This window comes from Pithys albifrons, chromosome 17 (assembly GCF_047495875.1).
Source record: "Pithys albifrons albifrons isolate INPA30051 chromosome 17, PitAlb_v1, whole genome shotgun sequence".
Classification (NCBI taxonomy): domain Eukaryota; kingdom Metazoa; phylum Chordata; class Aves; order Passeriformes; family Thamnophilidae; genus Pithys; species Pithys albifrons.
The window spans coordinates 7126853-7150076 of NC_092474.1; the positions used below are offsets into that span (position 1 = coordinate 7126853).

The 23224-nt window shown below is 50.6% G+C and overlaps 1 protein-coding gene across 1 annotated transcript; it reads right to left on the bottom strand.

Moving 5' to 3' along the window:
* Positions 1 to 779: 779 nt before the first annotated feature.
* On the bottom strand, positions 780 to 23177 carry NAA25 (N-alpha-acetyltransferase 25, NatB auxiliary subunit). The gene is made up of 24 exons (XM_071571889.1): positions 23104 to 23177; positions 19653 to 19738; positions 18528 to 18666; positions 16927 to 17045; positions 15628 to 15702; positions 14770 to 14877; positions 14273 to 14351; positions 13555 to 13666; positions 12263 to 12352; positions 11779 to 11948; positions 10735 to 10847; positions 7857 to 8064; positions 7313 to 7399; positions 6274 to 6454; positions 5433 to 5532; positions 4812 to 4963; positions 4138 to 4263; positions 3334 to 3580; positions 3063 to 3186; positions 2646 to 2711; positions 2112 to 2209; positions 1791 to 1901; positions 1231 to 1377; positions 780 to 1101 (listed from the first exon to the last, which is right to left on the bottom strand). The coding sequence occupies exons 1-24, from the start codon at positions 23159 to 23161 to the stop codon at positions 979 to 981; spliced, it is 2919 nt and encodes a 972-aa protein (XP_071427990.1). The 5' UTR covers positions 23162 to 23177; the 3' UTR covers positions 780 to 978.
* Between the last annotated feature and the right edge of the window lie 47 nt (positions 23178 to 23224).

The following is a 23224-nucleotide window of genomic DNA, read 5'->3' on the forward strand; positions in this document are numbered from 1 at the left end:
TTCAGCTGCAACAAGCCAAGTGTACAGGCACAAAAAGGGTCCTCAGCCTCACTCCACAGTGGAAGCAAAAGTCACTCTGCCAACTTCAAACCAAAGCCAATAGGATTTAATTTCTATTAAAATATTGAAGTCTTAAAGTCTCAGTAATCTAAATACACTTTTAAAAGTCCTGACTGTTGCTGTTTTACATTGAACTGACATGATACCAGCGCCGTGTCAGACTTCACGGAGTATGTACAAGGTCTCTGGGTTTGTCTGGTTTTTGCTGAACACCCATTCCCATCTCTCTCTGAAGTTTGCTCCTCAGCACACTTGCAGTTTTTTGGGATGAAAACAAGCCCTGTGTGCACTGTCACCTCCTGCCTCCACTCTGTGCTCAGGGGAACCCTCCTGAGCTCCGGGCACGGCCGATGCCAGCGCAGGGTCCCTCCCGGGCGGCCTCACCTCTCCCTGCGGCACCAACACAGGGAATTCCTCCAGCAGGACCAGGTGCTCTGCAGGCAAACCAGGCAGCTCCAAACCAGGCTCATCCTTAGAGGTGGCTGAACGTGGACATCTACAGTTTCTGCATTGCTAAGGCAAGGACCATACAAAAATTATAAACACTGTATGGTGATGAAAATACAACTCCTTGGAGAAAGATGCTTTACACTGGATTTTCTATTGCTGCTTCTAAAGACCATCTCCAGTTGTTTCTAGAGATCAAAAGGGAAGAAAGTTAATTTTCTCCTGTTGCAATATGCTTATGAACATGTATAAAAAGTGGTCAAACCCCAGTGAAGGGTCCCTGCTTCTCATTTATGTACAATAATTTAAATCAGCTCAATACATCTGTAATACCTAAAAAATTGTTTCATGATTTTAAGTCCTTCATGCATTATGAGGAAGTTCTGGATTAAAGTGATGGTATAGTGGATGTTGCTTCTGTCTGGAACTCTGGTGTCACTCCCCTGTGGAGTCTCCCAAGGATGCAAGTTCTCAAATCTTTAGTTTTTTAATGGTATCGAGTCTCTTTTTCAGCAGCTCCCCAATTTCCTGAACTGAGTGATGGTAACTGCTCTGGACCTTCCCTTGCACAGTCTTTGTAAACTTTTTTTCTTCCTGCAAAATGCAAAAGAGAAATAATTAACTCCACAGCAATTGTTTAAACCTTCTTTTTAAACCACCCCCACCACCTCAAACACCAGGAAATTCATGAGGACCACAGTGTGTTCAAAGGGGATCTCTTACCTGTAAAAGCAGAGTGTCCTTGAGGGACAGCTCTTCAAGTTTTAGTGCAGTCAGAATGATTTCAAGCCCTTTGATATGATCTATGACATTGGAAGTTAATGTCTGTAGTTCAGTTACATAATCCAGGAAATGGGTAAATACAGGTGGCTATAAAAACAAATACAAATCTTTAATTTATAGACGCAGATTAATGTCCATTCTATCTGACAACACTGTAAGATCACTCCAACCCTTCCCTTCAGTGCTAAGACATAATTTACCCACCCAAATAAACACTCCCAGCTAACAAGTTCACTGTGGTGCATCCAAGGCCTGTGACACTCTAAACTTTAGTGTTTCCCATTAAAAAGCTGTCACATCATGTCACATGTGGCACAGCACCCTCTGATTTTAAACAGCAGGTTCCAAAATGAGCCCTGAGTCACCTTTTACCCCCCATGAGCCTCCACAAGGCAAAGGTTATGAACACCAGTTTGTGCTCATGCTCTCTCCTGATTTTTCCTCCAGTGGAAATGAGGTGGGATGGAGGGTGGGAGAGGGAAGAGGAATATTGTCTGTACCATGGCTACACTGCTTTCTTTTTTTTTCTTCTTCTTTTTCTGCAGGTTGGATTTAAAAGGTCGGAGGACGCTGTCACAGTAACTGGATACCCACAGGGCAATGGAGATCGTCTGCAAAGCAGGTACAAACATGTCACAAGTTGCACTCACAGGAGGCTTCCAAACTCAGTGTCCCTACTGACAACACCCAGAATAATCAGCACATGCAACAAACTCTCTGCTCTCATGAGTGAGTGGCTGAGATCAAACTCGCACTGTATTTCAGTCCCTTTCTACCCTCCAGTCCTCCAAAATCTCAAGTTTCCAAAGAAAACAAAATACCTCAACAAAGAAGACTAAGTTTTCTAACAGGTTTGGATGAGTTTTCAAGGTGCCATCTCTGACTTCAATCAAATCACCTTTACATTTATTGAACAAATCTGAAAAGAAAAAAGGAAAAGGACAAAGTAGATCACCTTAAATGCCTATTTTTTGTACATCACAAATCTCTGCAGCATGCAGGGCTGTGAGGGGACTGCCCACTGGCAGTTCATGACAAAGTCCAGCTCTCACATTTCCTCCAAACTGTGCATCATTACACACAGCACCTCCACACCTTTCATCAGCACCCCTGGGCCAGGGACCAGGGACACAAGAGCTGCCAGGCCAGGCTGCAGGGGAAGGGCAGTGACAGGACATGGCACGTTCTGAGCATGCAACAGCTTCACTTCAGACAAGCCAAGGGCAATCTCAGCCCTCCCAGGCACCTTCCACAGGGCCTGCAGGTGCATTAACACACCTCAACCCTGCAGCACCCCCAGCAGCATCCCCAGCACTGCCTCAGCCACCAGTGTCTGTTCCTGAGTTACCATTTACCTGTCAGTCGTTCTACTAAATACTTGAAACTATTCCCTATTCTTTCTTGGAGTTCTGCTGAATCTTCTGCAAAGAAACAGAAATATAAAATGATAAGCTACAAATTCCTGTATTTTCAGCTTCCAAAAAACCAAAAGGCATTTAAATGTAATTTGGTGTCAGCAGTCAAAAGCAAATGCAACTGTTTTCAAAGAGGAGCCAGCGTTACATCAACATATACTGTACAACAATGAAGACTTGTAGAAAGCATTAAATTAAGGCACTGGCCCCCAGATAATTCAGTGTCAGACAGAACCAAAAGAAAAGTAACAGTTTTGGATCCACACCAGCCAACAACCAGCAGCTTTCAAACCAAACAGAGTCACGTCTCCCTCCCTCCTACCAGCCCAAGGGACGCCCCTGCCCCAGCCAACTTACCTAAGCCATTGGTATCTAGTTCATAAATATCACTAACAAGGTAAAACAAGCTGGTCTGGCACTGGCAGCTGCCACTGCTGAAGAAGCCAGCCATCCGGGTGGGAGGAGGGCCAAGGACAGGATACTGAGAAATAGGAAAAAAGGTGTTGCACTTTTCCTTCTCCCCATGCTGAGTGTGGCACCTCTTGCACCACCCACCGCGGGCAGGGAGGGCAGGGGGTGGCACAGGATGCACTCCCAGCCCCACAGCCAGGCAGAGCCTCAGCAGTACCTGAACCTGCTGCTCCAGGAACTCCTTGCCCGCCTCCAGGGCTGCCTCGAGCTGTCGCAGCAGGGCGCGCACGGCATCGATGCGGCACGAGGACACGCCGTTGTGCGCCGCGCGCTCCGAGTTGCGCGCCGGGCCGGGCGGGCGCAGCGCTGGCAACCCGCTCACCAACCGCAGCGTCAGCGACCGGATCCGCAGCCACAGCGTCTCCTCCTCCAGCGACAGCCGCCGGTGCTCCTCCGACAGGTCCCTGGGGAAGGCACCAAAGCTGCTCAGGGAGGTGCTGCTGCTCTGGGTTAGCCTGGCAAAAAACCTCCTCCTACTCTACTGTATTTATATCTCAGTTTTGTGTCAGCTGGTATGAAATATTTCTTTGGTTGCTTAACTCAAGTGACACCTGTCTCTCCTAATCTACACAGATTCTCTGAGCCTGCTAAATTGAGGCCTGGCTAAAACTAAAGCCAAATCTACCACAGATGCTCCAGCTTGGCACAGCAGCTAAGGCTTCCCTTGGGCACAAAAGCCTTCCCAAAGCTCTCCAATAAAGTATGAAGAGGCCAGAAATTCAGAAAACTATGAACACCTCAACAGGCAGCACTGGTAGAAGTGCTGGATGGTGTTGGAGTCTGCACTCAGCCAGCCCAGGAAGAGTTAAATGAAATGTGGCTGTTGCCCTGGAAGGCACCTCTTTGCCATGTGTGTTGTAAGGAAACAGTGTGGCTGTAGAGCCGAGGGTGTTTCAGGCATCTCTTTGCTATATGTTCAAGGAAACAGTGTGGCTGTAGAGCTGAGGATGTTTCTGCTCACCTGTCCTTTGGATCCCAGCTGAACAAGACTGTCAGATCTCTGTTATCACGCAAATCTTTCCATGGAATGTCATCCTCCTCTGGGCTCAGACTCATGGACTTTATACTTTCCTCTAAACTGGTTGATCTGGACATGAGAACAAACAGCATTAGATCAAACTTCTGATCACTGGAAAGAGAAAACCTGGCTCAGTGACAGGCCACATCAGACAGACCCTGTTCAGCTCTGCTGATGGCTGGAGTGTGACACACACATGGCACTCACAGGGATGTGAAGGGAAAGCAAATTAAAATCATGGAATCACAGGATTCTTTGAGTTAGAAAAGACCTCCAAGATCATCAAGTCCAACCACCAAGGCAGCACCACCACCCTGTTCACCACTAAACCACGTCCTCAAAGTGCCACATCCACACGTTTTTAGAACATTTCCAGGGATGGTGACTCCCCCGCTTCCCTGGGCAGCCTGTTACAAAGGTTGACAGCCCTTTCCATGAAGGAATTTTTCCCAATACCTAATCTGAAGCCACTCAGCACCACTGGAGCCCACTAAAGGCAGAGGGAGCAGCAGGGGCAGAGCTGCAGCTCAGAAGGGTCTGCCAGAGCTGCAGGAGCAGCTCCACAAGGTCCCCCCATGCACAAACCCCCAGCTGTCCCTGCCAGGAGCTGAACTCACATGTTTGCTTCAAGTAAGAGGTCCAACAACATCCGCTCTGTGCGCACTTGGGCGAAGTGCAGGGAGGAGTTGAGCCTGTTGCGGAAGGCGATGAACTCCGGGATCTTCTCGAACGCGCCGTACTTGTAGGCCTGGATGATGTACTCTGAGGTCTGGGGAGAACACACAGCCCTGGGTCAGGCTCCAGCCAACAGGGCACTGCCAACAAACTGCCTTTCTGGGGATTGTGAACCCAGAGAGACAGACCTGGCACACCCTCAGTCTCTGGGAGAAGGTGGCACTTCTGCTTCTTTAAATCACCCCCTTTGCTGCGTTAATTTGGGAATGCCCAGATGTTCCACAGGGCATCCAGTGGGATTTAGCAACCCAAACCACATTGGTGGGATTTAACAATCAAAACCAGCACTGGTGGGATTTAACAACCAAAACAACACTAGTGGGATTTAACAACCAAACCAGCACAGGTTGAGGCAAATTTTACTACAAAGTTGCACACACAATTCCTCCTTGCCATCATGTTATCAAGCTGCATTTCCACCAGCCCTTACCCAGGGCACAGACTGCCAAGTCTCCTTGACACATTGCCCTGTTCCAAGGTCACAGAGGTTTCTTTCAACTTACATCTTTCTGGTTGGAGTGGAAAAACCTGAGTGCAAAATTGCAGGATTGGGAGGCAGCAGCATAATGGCCCAGGGACTCGGCGTAGCGTGTCAGGAGATACCTGCAGCAACCACAGCAGTGTCAGCCCTGGAAAGCCCAACCCACAGAGCTGCAGCACAGCCCAGATCCAGCAGGGATGTGAAGAGGGAACAGTGCTCACATCAACAACTTGCACAGTCAACTTCAGGCTTTTGAAAGGAGAGGGAGGAATTCTTAATTTTTTAAAAATAGTATGAGGATTGTTGCGAGTTCCTCAACCACCTTTAGTGTGCAAGAGTTTTGCTCAATCAGATACCCCCAAACACATTCAAGTAGATATCCCCAAACACACTCAATCAGGTGGCCCCAAACACACCCAATTAGATGCCCCCAAACACACTCAGATACCCCTAAAAACACTCAATTAGATACCTTCAAACACACTCAATTAGGTGACCCCTAAACACACTCAAGCAGGTGACCCCAAACACACCACCCAAGGCCATTTGGTGTGTTTAGTTTTGGTGCTCCCCAGCTTTGCAGAGCAACACCACAAGCTGGAACACTGGCAGCAGGGCAGACATTTCACCACCTTCCTCTGGATTAATTCTTGGTTAATTCAGTGCAAACCCAACCCAGGGAAGACACTCCCAAAAGGGGAGTGTTCTGCAATGGATGTGTCTCAAAACACCCAAACACTTGTGCACAGTGGATGAAAAGCTGATGATCTGCTACACTTTGGGTGGCAGAGGAAAGTGCAGCTGCCAGGAGGGGCTCTGAGGGCCAGCAGCAGCAGGGATTATTCTCAGTATGTACCACCCACCCGATGGTGTCGTGCTGGATGTGCTTGGCATCGAGGCTGGAGTAGAGCTCGCCCACCGGCTCGAACGCCCCGAGCCGGCAGTAGATCCGGATGAGCAGCAGCTTGAACTGGGCATTGGAAGGACTGTGAGCCAACCCCTCCTCCAGGAGGGTCAGGCACTGCCACACAGCTGCCTCTTCACCTGGTTTGGGGACAGACATAACACAGGAGTGAGCACAGAGAACAGGCACAATTCTCTCTGAGCCTGAGGCTTCCCAGCCTGACACACCTCCCAGACGGTGCCAGGGATCCCCATGTGCAGATGGCACAGAGCAGCACCTGCTTCAGCACTGCAGCTGCTCCCTGGGGGAGTGGGCAGGAGGAATTCCTCACAGGGAATACCCAGCTCCCAGTGAGCCCACTGCAGGCAAAGCCACCTTCCCTTATGAATCCTGAACTGTTTGAGAATTCCAGTTTGCACACACAGAGTAATCCCAAGCATTATGCAAAAGAGGCAGGAATTCAAGAGCCCACATCCACCAGGCAGCTGCCAGGAGACTGGCCATGGATTTACTCAGGTTAAACACTAAATCTTCCTTGGGAAAGACAAAGGCATAACTGACAACTACACGGGATATAAGCAGTGCCCACAGACATCCCCCACTGGGCACTGTGGGATTAACAGCCACAAAGAGCAGTGGTGGAGCACAGGAATACTCAAGACAGGGAACAGGGCCCAGCAGGTCTAGAAACCAGGGATCTAAAAGACAAAGTATGTCAGGAAGGGGAAGAAAAGCTCTCCAAACTTCTGGTGTCAGAGAGGAGTTGTGAGCAGAACTCGTGCAAAGGGAGAGAAACAATGAACTGATGAGAAAAATTAAACCCCTTTAGAGGTCAGTGAGAATCAGGTTAAACACCAGCTGAACAGAGACTCCTGAAATATCTCATACTGCACAAAACCAAGCCCTGAAAGGTACAGGCCATGCTAGGTACCCACTGCCCACAGGGACACAGCCCCCCATGCCAGCCCTCCAGGGGGGTGGGAAGCAGGGGAATGTACCTTCCAGCCACAGATCGAGCAGCAGGTGAACTGCAAGCAGGCAGTAATAATCTGAAAACTGCAACTCAGTTTTCAAACAAGCTTTCCCTAAAAAGAAAGAAGAAAGTTAGCCCTGAATTGCTAACAGAGCTGTCAGCTCGATGTCACAGGCAGAGCTGTCAGGGGACACACCCACACAAATGGATTACAACTACAGTGCAGTTCATAAAATCAGAATTGCCTTAAAAACTCAACCTTGTACACCCTGCATTTGCTCAGCACTGAGGGAACTTTGGGGCACTTCATACACTGACATCTGCTGGAAGAAGAAAAGACTCTCCCACAGCTGCAGGATTTACAAATTAACACTCCTGGCCTGGGCATTTGTTCAGTGCACAGAGGAGAAATGCACCCTCTGAACTACCCAGGAAAATCGAGTTTATCTTTCAGACACACAGGTGACAATGTAATAAAATGGAAGGCAACTGAGGCCCAGGCAAGGCTAGGGCAGCAAGCCCAGTGTTACCAGCACCGGGCTCAGGAGCAGGTCCCGGGCTCTCCTCACCGAACTGCAGCCCGTGGCGGTATCTGAACATCAGCTCCCGCACTGCCGCCAGCTTCTCCTTCCTGTCCATGGCGTGGTAGATGCCCAGCAGCCTGGAGAGCTGCACCACACACAGGTGCTGCTGCAGGGCCTTGATGTCCCCGGGCAGGGCCACCTCGTTCTCAGCCACCGACGACAGCGGGATGACATCGCGCAGCTGCTGCAGGAACTGCGGAGACACCGCAGGGTCAGTCCTGAGGGCACAGTACCTCTGACTGGGGGGAGCAGCCGGGGGGCACTGACCATGCCACACCAGCACCAGTGACCTCAGGGACAGCCAGGAGGGCACTGACCATGCCACACTCACCCTAGGGCAGCCAGGGGGACACTGACCATGCCACACTCACCATGGGGCAGTCAGGGGTGCACTGACCATGCCACACTCACCCTGGGGCAGCCAGGGGGGCACTGACCCAGCCACACCAGGGTGTGTGAGCAGCACAACCACCACACTGATCCAGCCACACCAGCACCACTGACCTGGGGCAGCCAGGGGGGCACTGACCATGCCACACTAGCACCAGTGACCTCGGGGACAGCCAGGGGGGCACTGACCATGCCACACCCACCCTAGGGCAGCCAGGGGGACACTGACCATGCCACATGAGCACCACTGATCTGGGGACAGCTGGGGGGCACTGCCCCAGCCACACCAGCACCATCCACCCAGGGGACAGCCAGGATAGACAGGGGGGCACTGACCATGCCACACTCACCCCGGGGCAGCCAGTGGGGCACTGACCATGCCACACCAGGGTGTGTGACAAGCAAACCAACCACACTGCTCAGCCATAGCCTTAAAAACCCCAACCCAACCCCACCAGAGATGAACAGCAGCATCTGAACTGTTCTGAGCAATTTTAAAATTCCTTAAGAAAGAGACCTATCTCATTTGGAGCATTAAACTGAACTAACATTTCTACTTCTCCACACAAATTACGTAATAAATTTAACTTGGCTATTTTTTAATTCTTGGGCACACAGCTCTGGTTCCACTCAATAGCTTTTATTTATTAAGTTTCATCAAACAGATGGAGAGGAAAAAAATACTCAGGGGCAGATTTCCAACGCACTGACACACCAGGGAGTTCAAGCACCTGTTAACACTCCCAGTAACACCAGATGCAATTAGAATAATTAGCTGCTGAAAGGCTTCACAGCACACTTCCAGGCACGAGCTGTTATATTTTCCTCCAGCTCTGAAGTAATGTGAGGTCATCAGCTTTGATTAATGACTTCTTTCTGGAATTAAGTTGTCAGAAAAGCAGCCTCTCATTGTTTGCAGTTTTAATGGGAGACAGAAGAGTCTGGGCTGGACAGCGGCTCCTTATTGTGAACACTGATGGATTTCAGGGCTAATTTAACACTGACTTAAAGTCAAAGGATTCAGCTTTACTACACTTGGTATTGACACACAGAAACTGCATCAAATACCAGCCTGAGGCAAAAAGCTTCCCAGCCAAAAAGGAGCACCAGCAGGCACCACAGAGCCCAGTTCCAGCCTTCCCACAGGACTGGATGGGGATCTTTGCCAAGCTCAGCAAGCTCAGCCACACCACTTGGCTCTGCACTCCAATTTACACCTCTGGGAAGTCAAGGTTGATGTCATGAGCATTACTTCTGGAGCATCTCACGTGTCAGTGGCCCAGCAAGGTCTCAACCTTCTCAGCTACTGAACTGAAAACTGCAATTTCAAAACTCATCAGCCTTTCAGCATCACAAAACCTCCTCGTGTCCTTGACCAAGTTAAACTGCTGCAGATGCTGCTTCAAAGCCTGTCGGGGAACAGCCAAAAGCTGGGAAAACCTTCCAATACATCCCTGTGACACAATGTACACTCCACGATTCATTCAGGAAATCAGCAGCAGTTTTAAGGCCAGGCAGAAAGTTTTAGAGAACTTATCCAAAGCCATGGCTCTACAGGCACTGGGACAAAACTATGGGCTAAGCCACTACTCAGCATCATTCCTCCCATTCCTGGTTTAGAGTTTGTTTCCTGGAAAGTCAGGATTAAACCTGAGCAGCACTTCTGGAAATGGTGACAACCATTGCGAGGTAACCCTGAACCAGGAGATAAATATCCTTCTGACCACACTTCTTGCCAGTGGGTAAAACACACCTTTGACACAAACCCTCAGCAGCCACCAGGGCCACCCCTGCTCAGCAGGAGTGGGAGGAGCTGCACCGGCACTCAAAAATGTGTAAATAAACGAAGAGCACAACCTTCTCCACCCTTTGTTTATCAACAGTCTCCCAGCCTGTGGCTGATCCCGATTCCCAGGCTGATCCCACACAATGGCCCACACAAACAGGGCTGAGTGACAGCATTCCCAGCTGCTGAGGTCACTCAGGGCTGCTCCTGACTCTGCACAAATGGGCTTTTCAGCCCCGGAGAGCTGTTTCACAAAGATTCTGCAAAAAGCAGGTCCCTCCATTGCCCCTGGAGCAGCATCACCGTGTCCATCCTTTGGCACTGCCAGAGCCATGCAAAGCATCCCTGGGACACCCTCCCTGCGGGGGAGGAGGGAGCAGCTTTTTCCCATTCAACAGAGAAGTCTGAGCTCACAGCCTGACACCACCTGGCACCTTGAAATGGTAATAAAAATGCCAAAGGAATACAAGGATCAAGCTCAGCTTTAAACCTCCAGTAAAAACCCTCTGAATGGAACTGCTCGGTGTTCACACGTCCACAGGATTTTTCTACAGCACAAAGAGTTCTCTGAATTTCAAACAGAAAGGAAAAATTTGATGTTTCCAGTCTTTTCACAGGTGTTTGAAGATAAAGGGCCCAGAGTGCAAACACTCACCGCAGTTCCTGCCACCCTTTATTTCTCCTTACCTTTGAGTATTGGCTGGAGGGGAGGAGATCCACAAACACTTTGAGATCAGTAAAGCAGCAGGGTTTGTCCCCAAACTTTTTGAAGTACTGGAACATTAGCTCTTCTGGATCACCTAGGAAAAAGAAAGCCCAGTGCATCTTTTAACAAGCTCCAGTACAAGCTGAATCTGTAAAAATCACTCTGAGAACTCTCTGTTCACACCTTTTTTTCCCCCCTTTCAGGATTACAGAGTAATTTAGGAAACAGAGCTGCAGATTTTAACAGAGGTTCAGTGTCTCTGGTAACCAAGGACACATCAAAAACCCCCAAGAGCTTCATTCAGCTCCTCTGGCAGGTAAGAGCTCAGCAGCACAGGAATGCACACCCCGCCTCTGCTCAGCTAACCACGACTTATTTTTGGATAGAAACACAAAAAGAACTAGTAAGGAGCACAGATGTTGCTCTAATCAATCACATTCTCTTCCACTGATTCCCTAAATGACATTTTTAAATGCAAGTTTTTAAAAAGCAAACCCCACCTGAACAAACTCCCCCCAGAGACTGCAGCATTAACAGCAGGAATCATAGAACAGATTGGGGTAGAAAAGACCTCTGAGATCAGTAAGTCCAACCCTTGGTCCAACTCCAGTCCCTTTACCAGATCATGGCACTCAGTGCCACAGCCAATCTCAGGTTAAAAACCTCCAGGGATGAGGAATCCACCCCCTCTCTGGGCAGCCCATTCCAATGCCTGAGCACTCTCTCTGGAAAGGATTTTTTCTGATCTCCAACTTCAATTTCCCCTGGCAGAGCTTGAGCCCGTGCCCCCTTCCAAGGAGCAGAGCAGCAGCAACACAGTGTCAGTGACACCTCCTGGATCCCAGAGGGCCTGAAAACTTGGCTTTTCCAAGCCTGGACTAGTCTGAACTACCTGCCTTTCTTCAGTGCTCATTCCCTACTGCTTTTACAGCTCTCAGCCCAGAGAGCAGCAGGTGTGCCCTGGCCCCAGGGGCTGTGTCACCTCAGTGCTGCCACCCTGTGCCCCTCCCCAGCCAGGCTCTCACCCAGTTTGTACTCATCATTGCAGCCTCTGTGCCTCAGCCTCCTGATGAGCTCCAGCTTGGCCAGATACGGTCCCCGCAGCGGCCGAGCGCTCCTGGACTCCTCCGAGATCCTCTGCTCCACAAACTCCACAGCCTGCTCCACTGAGCAGTGCACCTCTCCCTCCAAAGAGCTGCCAAGCACAGACAACACCTTCTTGCACTGTGCCCAGGGTGGGGGCACTGCCAACACACACTCAGCACTCCCAGGACACCCTCGGGTAAACCTCAAATCCACTAAACCCACCACCAGAGTAAGTGATGACTGCAGGAGTCCTGCAGTGCACAATCAGCTGCTCCCAAGGATTCCCAGACCCAGGGAAAAGCAGAACACACCAAACAAAGCAGGGAAAACACATCATTTGGGGTGTGATGGCAAGAAGTCTCCCAAACACTGAATATATGAACACGAAGGGCAAACAAATCCACAGCAAAATGGGCAACTTACTGCTCTTCTCCTGCTGGAGGTGTCCAGGACTCATCAATGAGTTGAAACACTGAGTCAAAGTAAGTTATGTAAAACTGCCAATCATCTGAGCTGGAACAAAAATCAGGCACAGGATGAAATTTAGGGAATTGCCAGAACAGGAACTCACAGCTACAGCTGCATTCCCTGCCAAGGAGAAACTTAAGCAATGGCACATAATCATATTACAGAGAAAACCCAACTGTAAAATCATGTCCCCTCCAAAAGGTCTCACACCTTAAGAACTCCATCACCCTCAACTTCTTGAAATGTATGAAACTATTTCAATGCAAAATTAAGGCAAGCTATAAACTCTCCTCCTCACATTTACATTCCAGAGCTCAGCAACATTCCCACAAAATGCAAAGGCAGAAGTTTCTCTTGTGTTTAACTTCTATCTAAGATGAAGGCAAAGCTAAATTCAAAAAGCAAACACATCTCTGCTGACAGATCTGCTCAGCCTGGAATGTTCTGTCTCTGCTGCATCTGTTCCATGCACTTCCCAGTGTGAGCTCTGCCCAGGAGAGAGAAAGGAACTTCTAGGAAATGAAAGATAAAGGCAGTTCCCTCCCTGTCCAGGAGAGTCAGAGCTGGACAACCAGCACAGCCTTTCAAAATTAGGAGGTAAGAACATTTTATAGACTGAGGGAGAGAAGGCTTATTGGAACAGCTCTGCAACTTCTTGGCTTGTCCCACCCGCTGCTTTCCTCAGCTTAAAAGAGAATAAAAAAACCACCCCAGGGGCTTCAAAACCCACTTCCCCAACCCATTCTGAGCTGTCCTCTGGGACCTGCCCCATGGGGAAAGGAGCAGCACCATCAGGGACACAGAAAAGCTGATTTTTGATTCTACTGCCCAGACTGGCCTTGTGAGCACAGAGCACTGCTGGGCAAAGCCTGAGCCAGAACACACCTGTGCCTCTCATGCACAGCACCTGCAATGTGGTTAATGCCCCTCCTGCTTATTTTTGTTTGATTTTGCCTCTGATCAGTGCCCAAACCTCTGTCTCAACCAAGAGCAGCACAGCTGACCTGTGTCTGCTCCTGCAGACTCTGGGCCAGGTTCACAACTCTCATTTATTTTGATGAGAAAGCAGCACCCACAGCCCTGAGCCCTTCACCACATCCCTGCCCTACTGCCCAGCCCACCCTTCTCCTCAGGCTCGGGCAGTGCTGCCAGATGCTCTGATACTGCTCTGTTTAACCCCAGAGAGCCCCCAGAGCAGCCACCCCCCCAGGCAGGGTTCCCCCCCAGTTCTGGCCCTGCCCCCTCACTTTTTGAGCAGCAGCCGCCGGGACAGCGCGTTGCACTCGGGCCAGCGCCGCAGCTTCTGGTACATGGCCATGCACTTGTTCTCGCGGCTCTGCAGCTCGCTGGTCAGCTTGTCTGCACAGAAACAGGCACCCTCAGCACTGCCCTGCCCACTGCCCTGCCCACAGCAGGCACAGCAGGGCAGGGACAGCACAAGGGGTGCCCCCAGAGCACAGAGACACCTCCCGCGGGAACTTCCATACCTCAAACCCTCCGAACTCCCAGGGGTGTTTCAACCCCCAGGAAGGATTTTAGGGACTTCAGTTTTTCTTTTAAACAAAGGGATACAACAATCACAGACTCACAGACTATTCTGAGCTGCAAGGGACCCACAAGGATCACCGAGTCCAACTGTTAACTCAATGGCCCACACAGGGGATTGAACCCATGACCTTGGCATTACTACAACCAAGTTTTAACCAACTGAGCTGATCTATTCACACAATTTACTACTGCACAGTCCATCCCTGCGTAATGTTTAAACATCACAAACACCTGAGTAACGTTTAAACAAGTGGGTAAAACCAGGTTGCCCAAACTCCTCCAGGGTTTGAGGTTGGTGCTAAGTCAGGCTGCCTAAAATATCTCAATTTTTGATTTGGAGGCAGTGGGCAAGTCTGAAGCAAAGGAGAAAACTCTGTGTCCTTCACAGAACTGTGAGTTATGAACAGAATAAATTACCTCCCAGTTTTCCTCTCACAACATCCAAGGCCTCCTTGTACTTCTCCAGACGTTCCAGAATCATGTAGTACAGCTCAACCTTAAAAGAAAGAAGAGACTGCAATGACCTTTGCTGGGAAAACCACACACAGGTGTGCCAAAAAATAAGCCAGGGGACACCAGGCCTGCAGAGTTATCTTTAGCATCACAGAGGGTGGAGTATTCAGAAATTTAGGTCTTTTTTTCCATTCTTAGTCCTCAGGTTTTTCCTTGGGGCCTCCCAGGGAGCAAAGCAGTTCATCAGTCAAATGAAATGCCAGAAATCTGCCTTGGCCACACAATTCCAAACCCCTCTTAACCCCCTGCTCCTGGTTTTTCTTCTGTCCCATTGCACCCACATTGACCTCCAGACCATCACTGATTATTATCTTGGGGAAACTGTTAAAATAATCAACTTCCCAGGGCACTGCTCCTCCCAGTAAAGCTCAAATCAAGCTGGAAGGATCCCCAAGCCTTACTTCAGCCTCAGCTTCAATCTTATCCTCCTTCACCATTTTTTCCACCATTCTCTCAGCCAGTGGCAAAAACATGGTCTTGGAGAGGTTTTCATCCTGTGCTGAGATAGACTGAGGGAGAGAAGGATTATTGGAACAGCTCTGCAACCTCTTGGCTTGTCCCACCCGCTGCTTTTCTCAGCTTAAAAGAAAACAAAAAAACCACACCAGGGGCTTCAAAACCCACTCCCCCAGCCCACTCTGAGCTGCCCTCTGGGACCTGCACCCTGGGGAAAGGAGCAGCACCATCAGGGACTCAGAAAAGCTGATTTTTGATTCTACTGCCCAGACTGGCCATGTGAGCACAGAGCACTGCTGGGCAAAGCCTGAGCCAGAACACACCTGTGCCTCCCATGCACAGCACCTGCAATGTGGTTAATGCTCCTCCTGCTTATTTTTGTTTGATTTTGCCTCTGATCAGTGCCCAAACCTCTGCCTCAACCAAGAGCAGCACAGCTGACCTGTGTCTGCTCCTGCAGACTCTGGGCCAGGTTCACAACTCTCATTTATTGCCTACAGGAGCCTTTACAAACTCATCAAAGAGGAGCAGTTCTGACTGAGAAACTGCAGATATTTCAGGATTTGCTCAGTATCTCTCTACTAAAATATGAGTTCAGACCAGAGAATAATCCCAGCTGTACAAACATGGTACTGCAACAATTAAATTGCATTATACAAACACCTCAGCACTAATTCTGGACCACAAAGGAGGGCTCAGTCCTCCTCCAGCATCACACAGGACCTGAAATACTCCCCATATTTCCCCTGAGGACATTTCTGCATCAGACTAAACCTGCAGGGACAAACCCAGCACTGACACACCTGCATGATCAGGCTCATCACAGACCAGAAATAATAGGGATTTTTGGGTACAATCTTATAAAGTGCCATTCCAGCCTGAAAGACAGAAGACAAAAGATTCATCATTCCTGAAATACATTTGTTTCCAAGCTCTGAAGACAGACAGCAATGAGGGCAGTGCCCACACCATGCCATGGGAGGGCTTTTATCCAGGTGGGAATCCCAAGGAAGGAAACAGAGGGTGGGAATGTTTCCAAGTGTAGGCCTGGCAAGGAGCATTTCCCAGGATATAACAAACTACCCACACAAACCCTGCAATTAATTGTAGGGAATTACATGTACCACAGTCTGACACCACACTGGACTCTGTGCCAATTCCCTGCCTGCCTTTGCCAGGATTTTCAGCTGAAGTGCCCCAGGAACAGGACACTGAGCTTGATTTTCACTCCCCAGTCTGGCACCATCCTCAGTGCAGTGCACAGACCACCCTGGAACAGCCCCTGACAATGTGATATTGGTAATGAGGACTTGATTTAACTGGTATTGAAAGTGATAATTTAACTAGGTACACATTTGTCTGACAGTTTAAACAGATAAACCACCACAAAAATGTCAAATATTTTTATCTGTGGCATTTTCCCTCTTTGGTTTAAGTCAGGAGTACAATTAACACAGAGGTTTAGGTTGTCACAGGTCATTCCAGGTGCATCAACAACTTCTTTTAGTTACTTAAACCAAACTTGTACAAGAATTCAAGTCACCCAAACACAAGAGTGTGGGACTCATTTCTTGGCTCCCTGAGCTTTCTTACACAGAGCACTGAGCACACATGCCTGGAAAATCATCTTCCATTTCCAGGCATCCTCCAGGCCCCTCATTTGATGGAGAAGATGCACTTGAAGTGCTTTATAGATTTTCTCCACTGAACTCCATCAGTACAAGTTGTATGTTGGATGCCAAAGGAAGAGCATGGGCAAGATTCCTCTTCCCAAATAACAGAGAACTAAGGAGGAAATCAAGTGGGAAAACAGGGATCAGAAGACCTTGCTCTGTGTTTTCATCTATTCCAGAATTCCTTAGAACACAGGGCCAGGAAAAAAGCACTGACCAGTTAAAGGCACCGCTTTAAGGAAAAGAGTTTCTGTCTTCAGACAACCCAACCCCTAAAAAATGGGGTTTTAAGCCTCTCTCTAAAAACCAACACAGAGTTTAACTTCTGCACTAACCAAGCTCAGCTTTTGGAACATTCCTGCTAACATGACAGCAAGAAATCCAGAAAAATCCACCCTGAAACAGCCAAACCCCACTTGTTGCTCATACCTGTTGCATCTTCTTGTACTCCCCAACCCTGGCATAGGCCATGAAGAGGTGAGAGTGATACTCCTCACTGTTGGGGACCTTCTTCACAGCTGCCTCATAGAGTTTGGTCACCAGCTCAGCTAAACCAAAAGCAGAGGCTGCAGTCAGGACAAACCTGGGAGCAGTCACAGCACAGCCCCCAAAGGCCCCAGGGATGCTCTGAAATCACCCCAGTGGCACCCACAGAATGCCCCAGAAACAGGCCCTGGCACCACAGACAGCAGGGACAGGACAAAAGGGCTTAAAAAAACCCCAAACCAACCTCAAAATGGAGTTAAAGAGCAGCATCTGAACTGTTCTGAAGAGTTTTAAGTCTTTTTCTTAACAAAGTTCATCTGATTTGGAGCATTAAACTGAATGGAGATTCTCCACATGAATGATGTATCAATCCCAACATTCTCACAGCCTGGTATCAAATTAATTGTCCTTACCACAGTTTACATTAATTATGTTACTTCCCAACTGCCTATTTCAGTGCTCTAAACAATTATTTCACCCTGTACTTTTTAATAATGGGTCTATCATGACAAAATACTCCTGATATTACAATAAGCAATTTCTTACATTTTCATCCTTTCAGATTCTTTTCTTACACATAAAACTGTAGCTCTGTGCAGTATCAGAAAACTCAATGTAATTTTTCTTTCACACACAGTTTAAAACCACTTGACACACAGATAGAAAACATCTAATTCCAATTTCCCTGCAGGACCAAAAGTGGAAGTGCCTCCCACCCACCCCGTCCTGAGTTACAAACCTGAAGTTACAAAGCTCAGTGTAATGTTTATGGGAATTGTTTGGTGACACAGAAAGGCTCTTGACACTCACTGGGGTTTCTGCTGAAGTCATAAACACACACACAAAACTTTGGTATTATTTAAGAAAGGATGTTTTAACTCCCCAGGCAAACTGGGAGAGCCCCAGCAGGTGCAGACTGGCACCAGAGCCCCATCTCTGTGCCACTTCTCCAGCAGGAAATATTGGCACCCACCCCCAGGGGCTGCCACAAACAACACAGAGAGGCAGGACACAAGCTCTGGCTCCTTTCAGGAGAGCACATGGAACCTCATTCCAGCACCCCAACAGCCAGGAGTTAGTACTTTTACAATAATCACCAGGGGGAACCAGCCTGAGAAGCTGCTGTGGCCCCACTGGGAGGGCAGGATGTCCCCCAGTCTGTCCCCAGTTCCCTGAGCCTGAACCCCCCGAGCACATCACACCCCAAACCACATCCCATGTGATTTGGCATCTCTGCCACATCTGCTGACAATAAATTCCAGGAGTTTCATTGACAAGAAGTGAACTCCCAGGCTGCTGGTGATTATCAGCCTGCCTCATTTAGGAACTGTTACACAATCATGTTAATGAGAAGCCTGAACATGCTTTTTTAGCTTTATGGAGATCACCAGAGCCTTCCAGGCATCATTTCAGTTCTCTGAGCCTCCCACAGTCTCTCAGGCACACAAACCCTGCACTCTGCAGTTTCCCAGCTTGGTGGGTCACTCAAACTTCTCAAGAACTTCAGTAACAGACTTCCAGGGGAGGCAAAGGGACAAACTCACGTCGGTGCATCTCCCGGTAGAGGATGGTCAGTGCCTGCAAGGAATTGTCATCTGTGGGTTCAAGTGCTGCCACTTCTTGTGCCAGGGCATAGGCTTCATCCTGCTTGCCAGTCCTCTGCAAGCCAATGGCCTTCAGGACCTGTGGACACAACACAGGCAGCCCTCAGGATCTACAGTTACCAGTGGAAATGCTCTGGTTCCTGCCAGGCTTTGTCCAACCCCCTCAGCCCCCTACAGAACATCAGGTTTTATTAAGCCTCTAACCCATGTGGCTGTAAAGGAAACCTCCCAAAGCCAGGCTGCATCCAGGAGTGGGGATGGATTCCTTAACAAACAGCCAGGCTGCTCCAGCAGCACCTGCCACTGGGTTTGCTCTCCCTGCAGGCTCCACACTGCCCAGTCCTGCCCATTTTCATTTATTTTCTTCCAATAACTGGCCAGAGAGAAGTGACATAAATGAGATTCAGGTCAATGACACTCTCTGCAGCTTGGGGAGCTTTCAAAATGTAGAAGTGGTGTGAACTGCAGAGGGAAACCCCCAGGGAAATGAGGAAAGGAGAGTCACATGATTGGAAAAGTGAGAAACAAAAATGCCTTCCCTTCACCAGGGGCACAGCAAGGAGGGAGAGGGCACGAGGCAGAAGAGCAAGTGCCTGCAGGATCATGGAATGGTCTGGGTGAGAAGGGACCTCAGAGCCCATCTCATCCCACCCCTGCCATGGGCAGGGACACCTCCCACTGTCCCAGGTTGCTCCAAGCCCTGTCCAACCTGGCCTGGGACACTCCCAGGGTGGGGCAGCCACAGCTGCTCTGCCCAACCTGTTCACTTGTTATGTTTCACTCCCAAGGAGATGTTTTGGTCCAAACTCTTACAGGGCAACATCCCAAGTCGAGGTCTCAAAGAGGATTTATTTCTGAGGCCCAGCCCTGTGCCCAGGCTGGTTTGGGTGGTGCTGGCAGAGCTCAGGTGTGACCCACACTGCAGCACCACCACAAGCCTGTGCAAGCTCTCGGGCACACAGGACACATGTGGGTTGGGACAGAGACATTCCAGAGGGCTCAGAGGACACTGTGGCCTCTGCAGGAGCAGAAGAAGGCACAGGAGGGGGTGCCCCCCACACTTACCTTGGCACAGTGCAGGTCCTTGTGCTTTTTGAGCAGTTTATCCGCCTGCTGGATTGCCATTTTGTTATTGCCATTGTCCAGATAATCTGCACAGGGACAGCAGAGCAGCATCACACACAGCACAGGGCCCCTGCACAGCCACCCCCAGCTCTGCCCTGCAGCCTGGGCTGCTGCACCAGCAGCACAAACCACCCTGCACACCTTCTCCTAAGCCAAACTGTCAGCAACGTGTCACTTGGTGGGTGCAGCATTCACCTCGCTGTGCTGGCTTTAGTCACCCAAACAAACAGGCTTTTGTAATTACTCCACACAGATCATGACAGCAACAAAAGAGGCACACAATAGAGAGGATTCTGCAGCAGCAGCAGCTCTTTGCTGGCAGCTCTTTGCTCCAGTGGCTCAGCAGGAAAAGTAGAAATTAATTGGGTGTGCCTTTGGGAGACCTTCAGTGACTTCTCACAGGTAGGAGAGGTCACAAACTAAACATACTCTGTAGAAGAGTTCAGTGAGAACTCCTTGTCCACCCCATCCATCCCCAGGCAGGGCAAACCTGTCCCCCCACAGAGCACACGGTGCTGCCCCCAGACTGCTTTGGAAGGCACAGATGTGAGGCACCAACATTTCCCAGGGGACATCCCACCATCCAGTGAAACTCCAGCTGCACAAAACCCATCCCGAGACCATTTGCTCCTTCTTAGCTTGGAATGATAATTTTCAGACTGTTATCAGACAATTCCAAACAAGGAGTTTTAGATCAGGACATGACCCCTGTGTGTTTCCCCTCCCTCCAGAGCTCAGCTTTGCCCACCAAACCCAGCTCAGCTGCCCCCTGTGCTCACACTGCTCTGCCCAAACTGTCCATGGAGCTCATTCCAGTTAACTGGAATTGTACCATCCACCTTTCCCCCCTCAAGACTGTCGTTGCCATTGTGAGACAGACTCTTTTCCTGAGCAAAGAGGTGACCTTTGGTGACTCCTGGGCACAGGGTACAAGCTGTGCATCTCCATCTCTACACTCAGCAGCTCCTCCCCTGTTTCCACAGCCAGTGTGTGCTGCAGAACCAGGGCAGAGCTCACTGGGCTCCTGAGCCCACCCAAAGCACCCTCACCTGAGCCAGCCTGGCTGTGCTCCCCAAAACTAAACACTGCTGCACAAAACCCAGCCTGAAGCCACCACACTTGGTCTTCACATGAGTGTTCCAATCCAGGAAAACCCCCGTGTCACCTTTAGCAGTCAAACTTAAGGAGGGTTTTCCCAGTGAGAAGGTTTTAAGAGAGTAGAACAGAACATCAGAAAGAGGTTTAAGGATCTGTGTCACAATTACTGACACATAAATTATCCACCACTGTCTTTGGTCTCCCAAAGTAAACCAAATAACCCACAAACATCCCTAAACTGCACCAGAATGAAGGGATTCTATTTTGTTAACATGTCAGTTTGTTGGAAGCCCAAGTAGGTGGCACATTCCAAGGCAATCCAAGCTCAAGGAAAATAAACTCCAGCCCACGGCAGTGCCAGCTGTAGGTGGGGATGTTCAGAGTCTGGAAATGCAACACCTGAACCTGCAGGTGAAGGAGAACCAGCCCAGATGAAAGATAAGCAGAGCTGTCGAGGAACTCTGGGGAGCCCCAGCACAGCTGAAAACATTGGGTTACATCCAGAGCAGAGCTTGGCCCTCCTGCTGCCCCTGCCCAGCTGAGGATCCTGCACCTTGTGCAGTTACATCTCTAACAAAACACACTTTATTTTGGGTTCTGCAGCACCACAGCCCGAATTCAAACCTCACACTGCAGATCATCCTCTCCAGGACGAGCACAAAGACACTCTGAAGCCCTCCCTAAAGGCTCTACTCTCTGAAAGGAACACACTGAGATATTCACCATCACCTGCTCCAGCACGGGCTGAACTCACCCAGACCTCTCCACTGAGACCGTTTCTTACCCAGCTCACAACACAAATAACTGCACACCCAGAACTGGCTGTCACAGCATGGACAGCACACCAAGGAAGAGACTCAAAGATGTTACATAAAGACAAACTGCAGAGAACTTGAGCATTTTGGATGGAACAAACCCCTTCCTCCCTGTCCCTGGAGCACCCCAGGAATGCTGCATCACCCCCTGTCTGAGCACCGCACCCAAACCCGAGGGGGGGGTTACCTGACAGAGGCTTTATCTGTGCTGAAAAAGTTGGGAATATTGCCCCAAATTCTATCAACTCTTCAGTTTCAGGGAGGGAAGAGTTTTCCTTCTCTTTCTCCGTATTTGCAGGGAGACAAAGCTGCCTCCAAACTCCGAAGCATCACCAGTGGCACACATCCTGGGGACACTGGGGACAGCTCCAGGGGCAGCATCCCCAGCTCCACAAGACACCATCCCCAGATCCAGGGGCCTCATTCCTAGCTCCAGGGACAGTATCCCCAGCTCCAGGGACACCATTCCCAGCTCCACAGGACACCATTCCCAGCACTACAGAGCAACATCCCCAGCTCCAGGGGCAGCACCCCCAGCTCCAGGGGCAGCATCCCTCAGTTCCAGGGGCACCATTCCCAGGTCCAGGGACAGTATCCCCAGCTCCACGGACACCATCCCCAGCTCCAGGGGCAACATCCCCAGCTCCAGGGGCAACATCCCCAGTTCCACAGAGCAACATCCCCAGCTCCACAGAGCAACAACCCCAGTTCCACAGAGCAACATCCCCAGCTCCACAGAACGCCATCCCCAGCTCCAGGGCACCATCCCCACCTCCAGGGGTAGCACTCCCCCCTCCCGCCTCCCATCGGAGCCTCCACAGTGTCCCCGGCCCAGCGCCCGACACAACCCCGGGCTGCGCTGGGCTGGGGGCGCGGAGTGGCGGGGGGACAGCGGGGTGCAGGGGGCGGGGGTGCCTGGACTAGGGGTGCAGGGAATGGGGGAGCCGGCAATTGGGGATGCCGGGCACTGGGGGGGCCGAGTTCGCGGGTTCGGGTGCAGGGCATTGGGGGTCCTGGGATCGGGGGTGCCGGTCGGGGTGCAGGTCATTAGGAGTGCCGGGACTGGGGGTGCAGGGGATGGAGGTGCCGGGGACGGAGGTGCCGGGCATTGGGGGTGCCGGGACTGGGGGTGCCGGGATCAGGGGTGCCGGTCGGGGTTTCGGGGGTGGAGGTGCCGGAGATGGAGGTGCTGGTCGGGGCATTAGGGGTGCCGGGATCAGGGTGCCGGTCGGGGTGCAGGGCATTAGAGGTTCTGGGATTGGAGAAGCCGGGATCGGGGGTGCCGGGAATGGGGGTGCCGGGAGCGGAGGTGCCCGGTCGGGGTGCCGGGATCAGGGGTGCCGGCAGGGGTGCCGGGGGGGAGGTGCCGGGGATAGGGATGCCGGTGGTGGAGGTGCCCGGTCGAGGTGTCGGGATCGGGGGTGCCGGCAGGGATTCCGGGAGTGGGGGTGCCGGGGATGGGGGTGCCGGGGCCGTACCGTAGATGGGCCGTAGGCGGCGGTCGTTGGGGTCCTGCACATGGCCCCGCGCCGCCATGATGAGAGCGCAGAACGCGGCGCGCAGGCGCGGCCGGGCCGGGGGCGGGCACGGCCGGGGCGG

What these genes read in the sequence shown, in the direction of transcription:
- NAA25 (XM_071571889.1), bottom strand. Translation starts at nt 23,161, where the DNA reads ATGGCGGCGCGGGGCCATGTGCAGGACCCCAACGACCGCCGCCTACGG. An exon ending in CCGCCACGGGCTGCAGTTCG is followed by an intron (nt 7,400 to 7,856) that starts GTGAGGAGAGCC and finishes CTTTCTTTTTAG; the next exon opens with GGAAAGCTTGTTTGAAAACT. An exon ending in GCTCGATCTGTGGCTGGAAG is followed by an intron (nt 6,455 to 7,312) that starts GTACATTCCCCT and finishes TCCCCAAACCAG; the next exon opens with GTGAAGAGGCAGCTGTGTGG.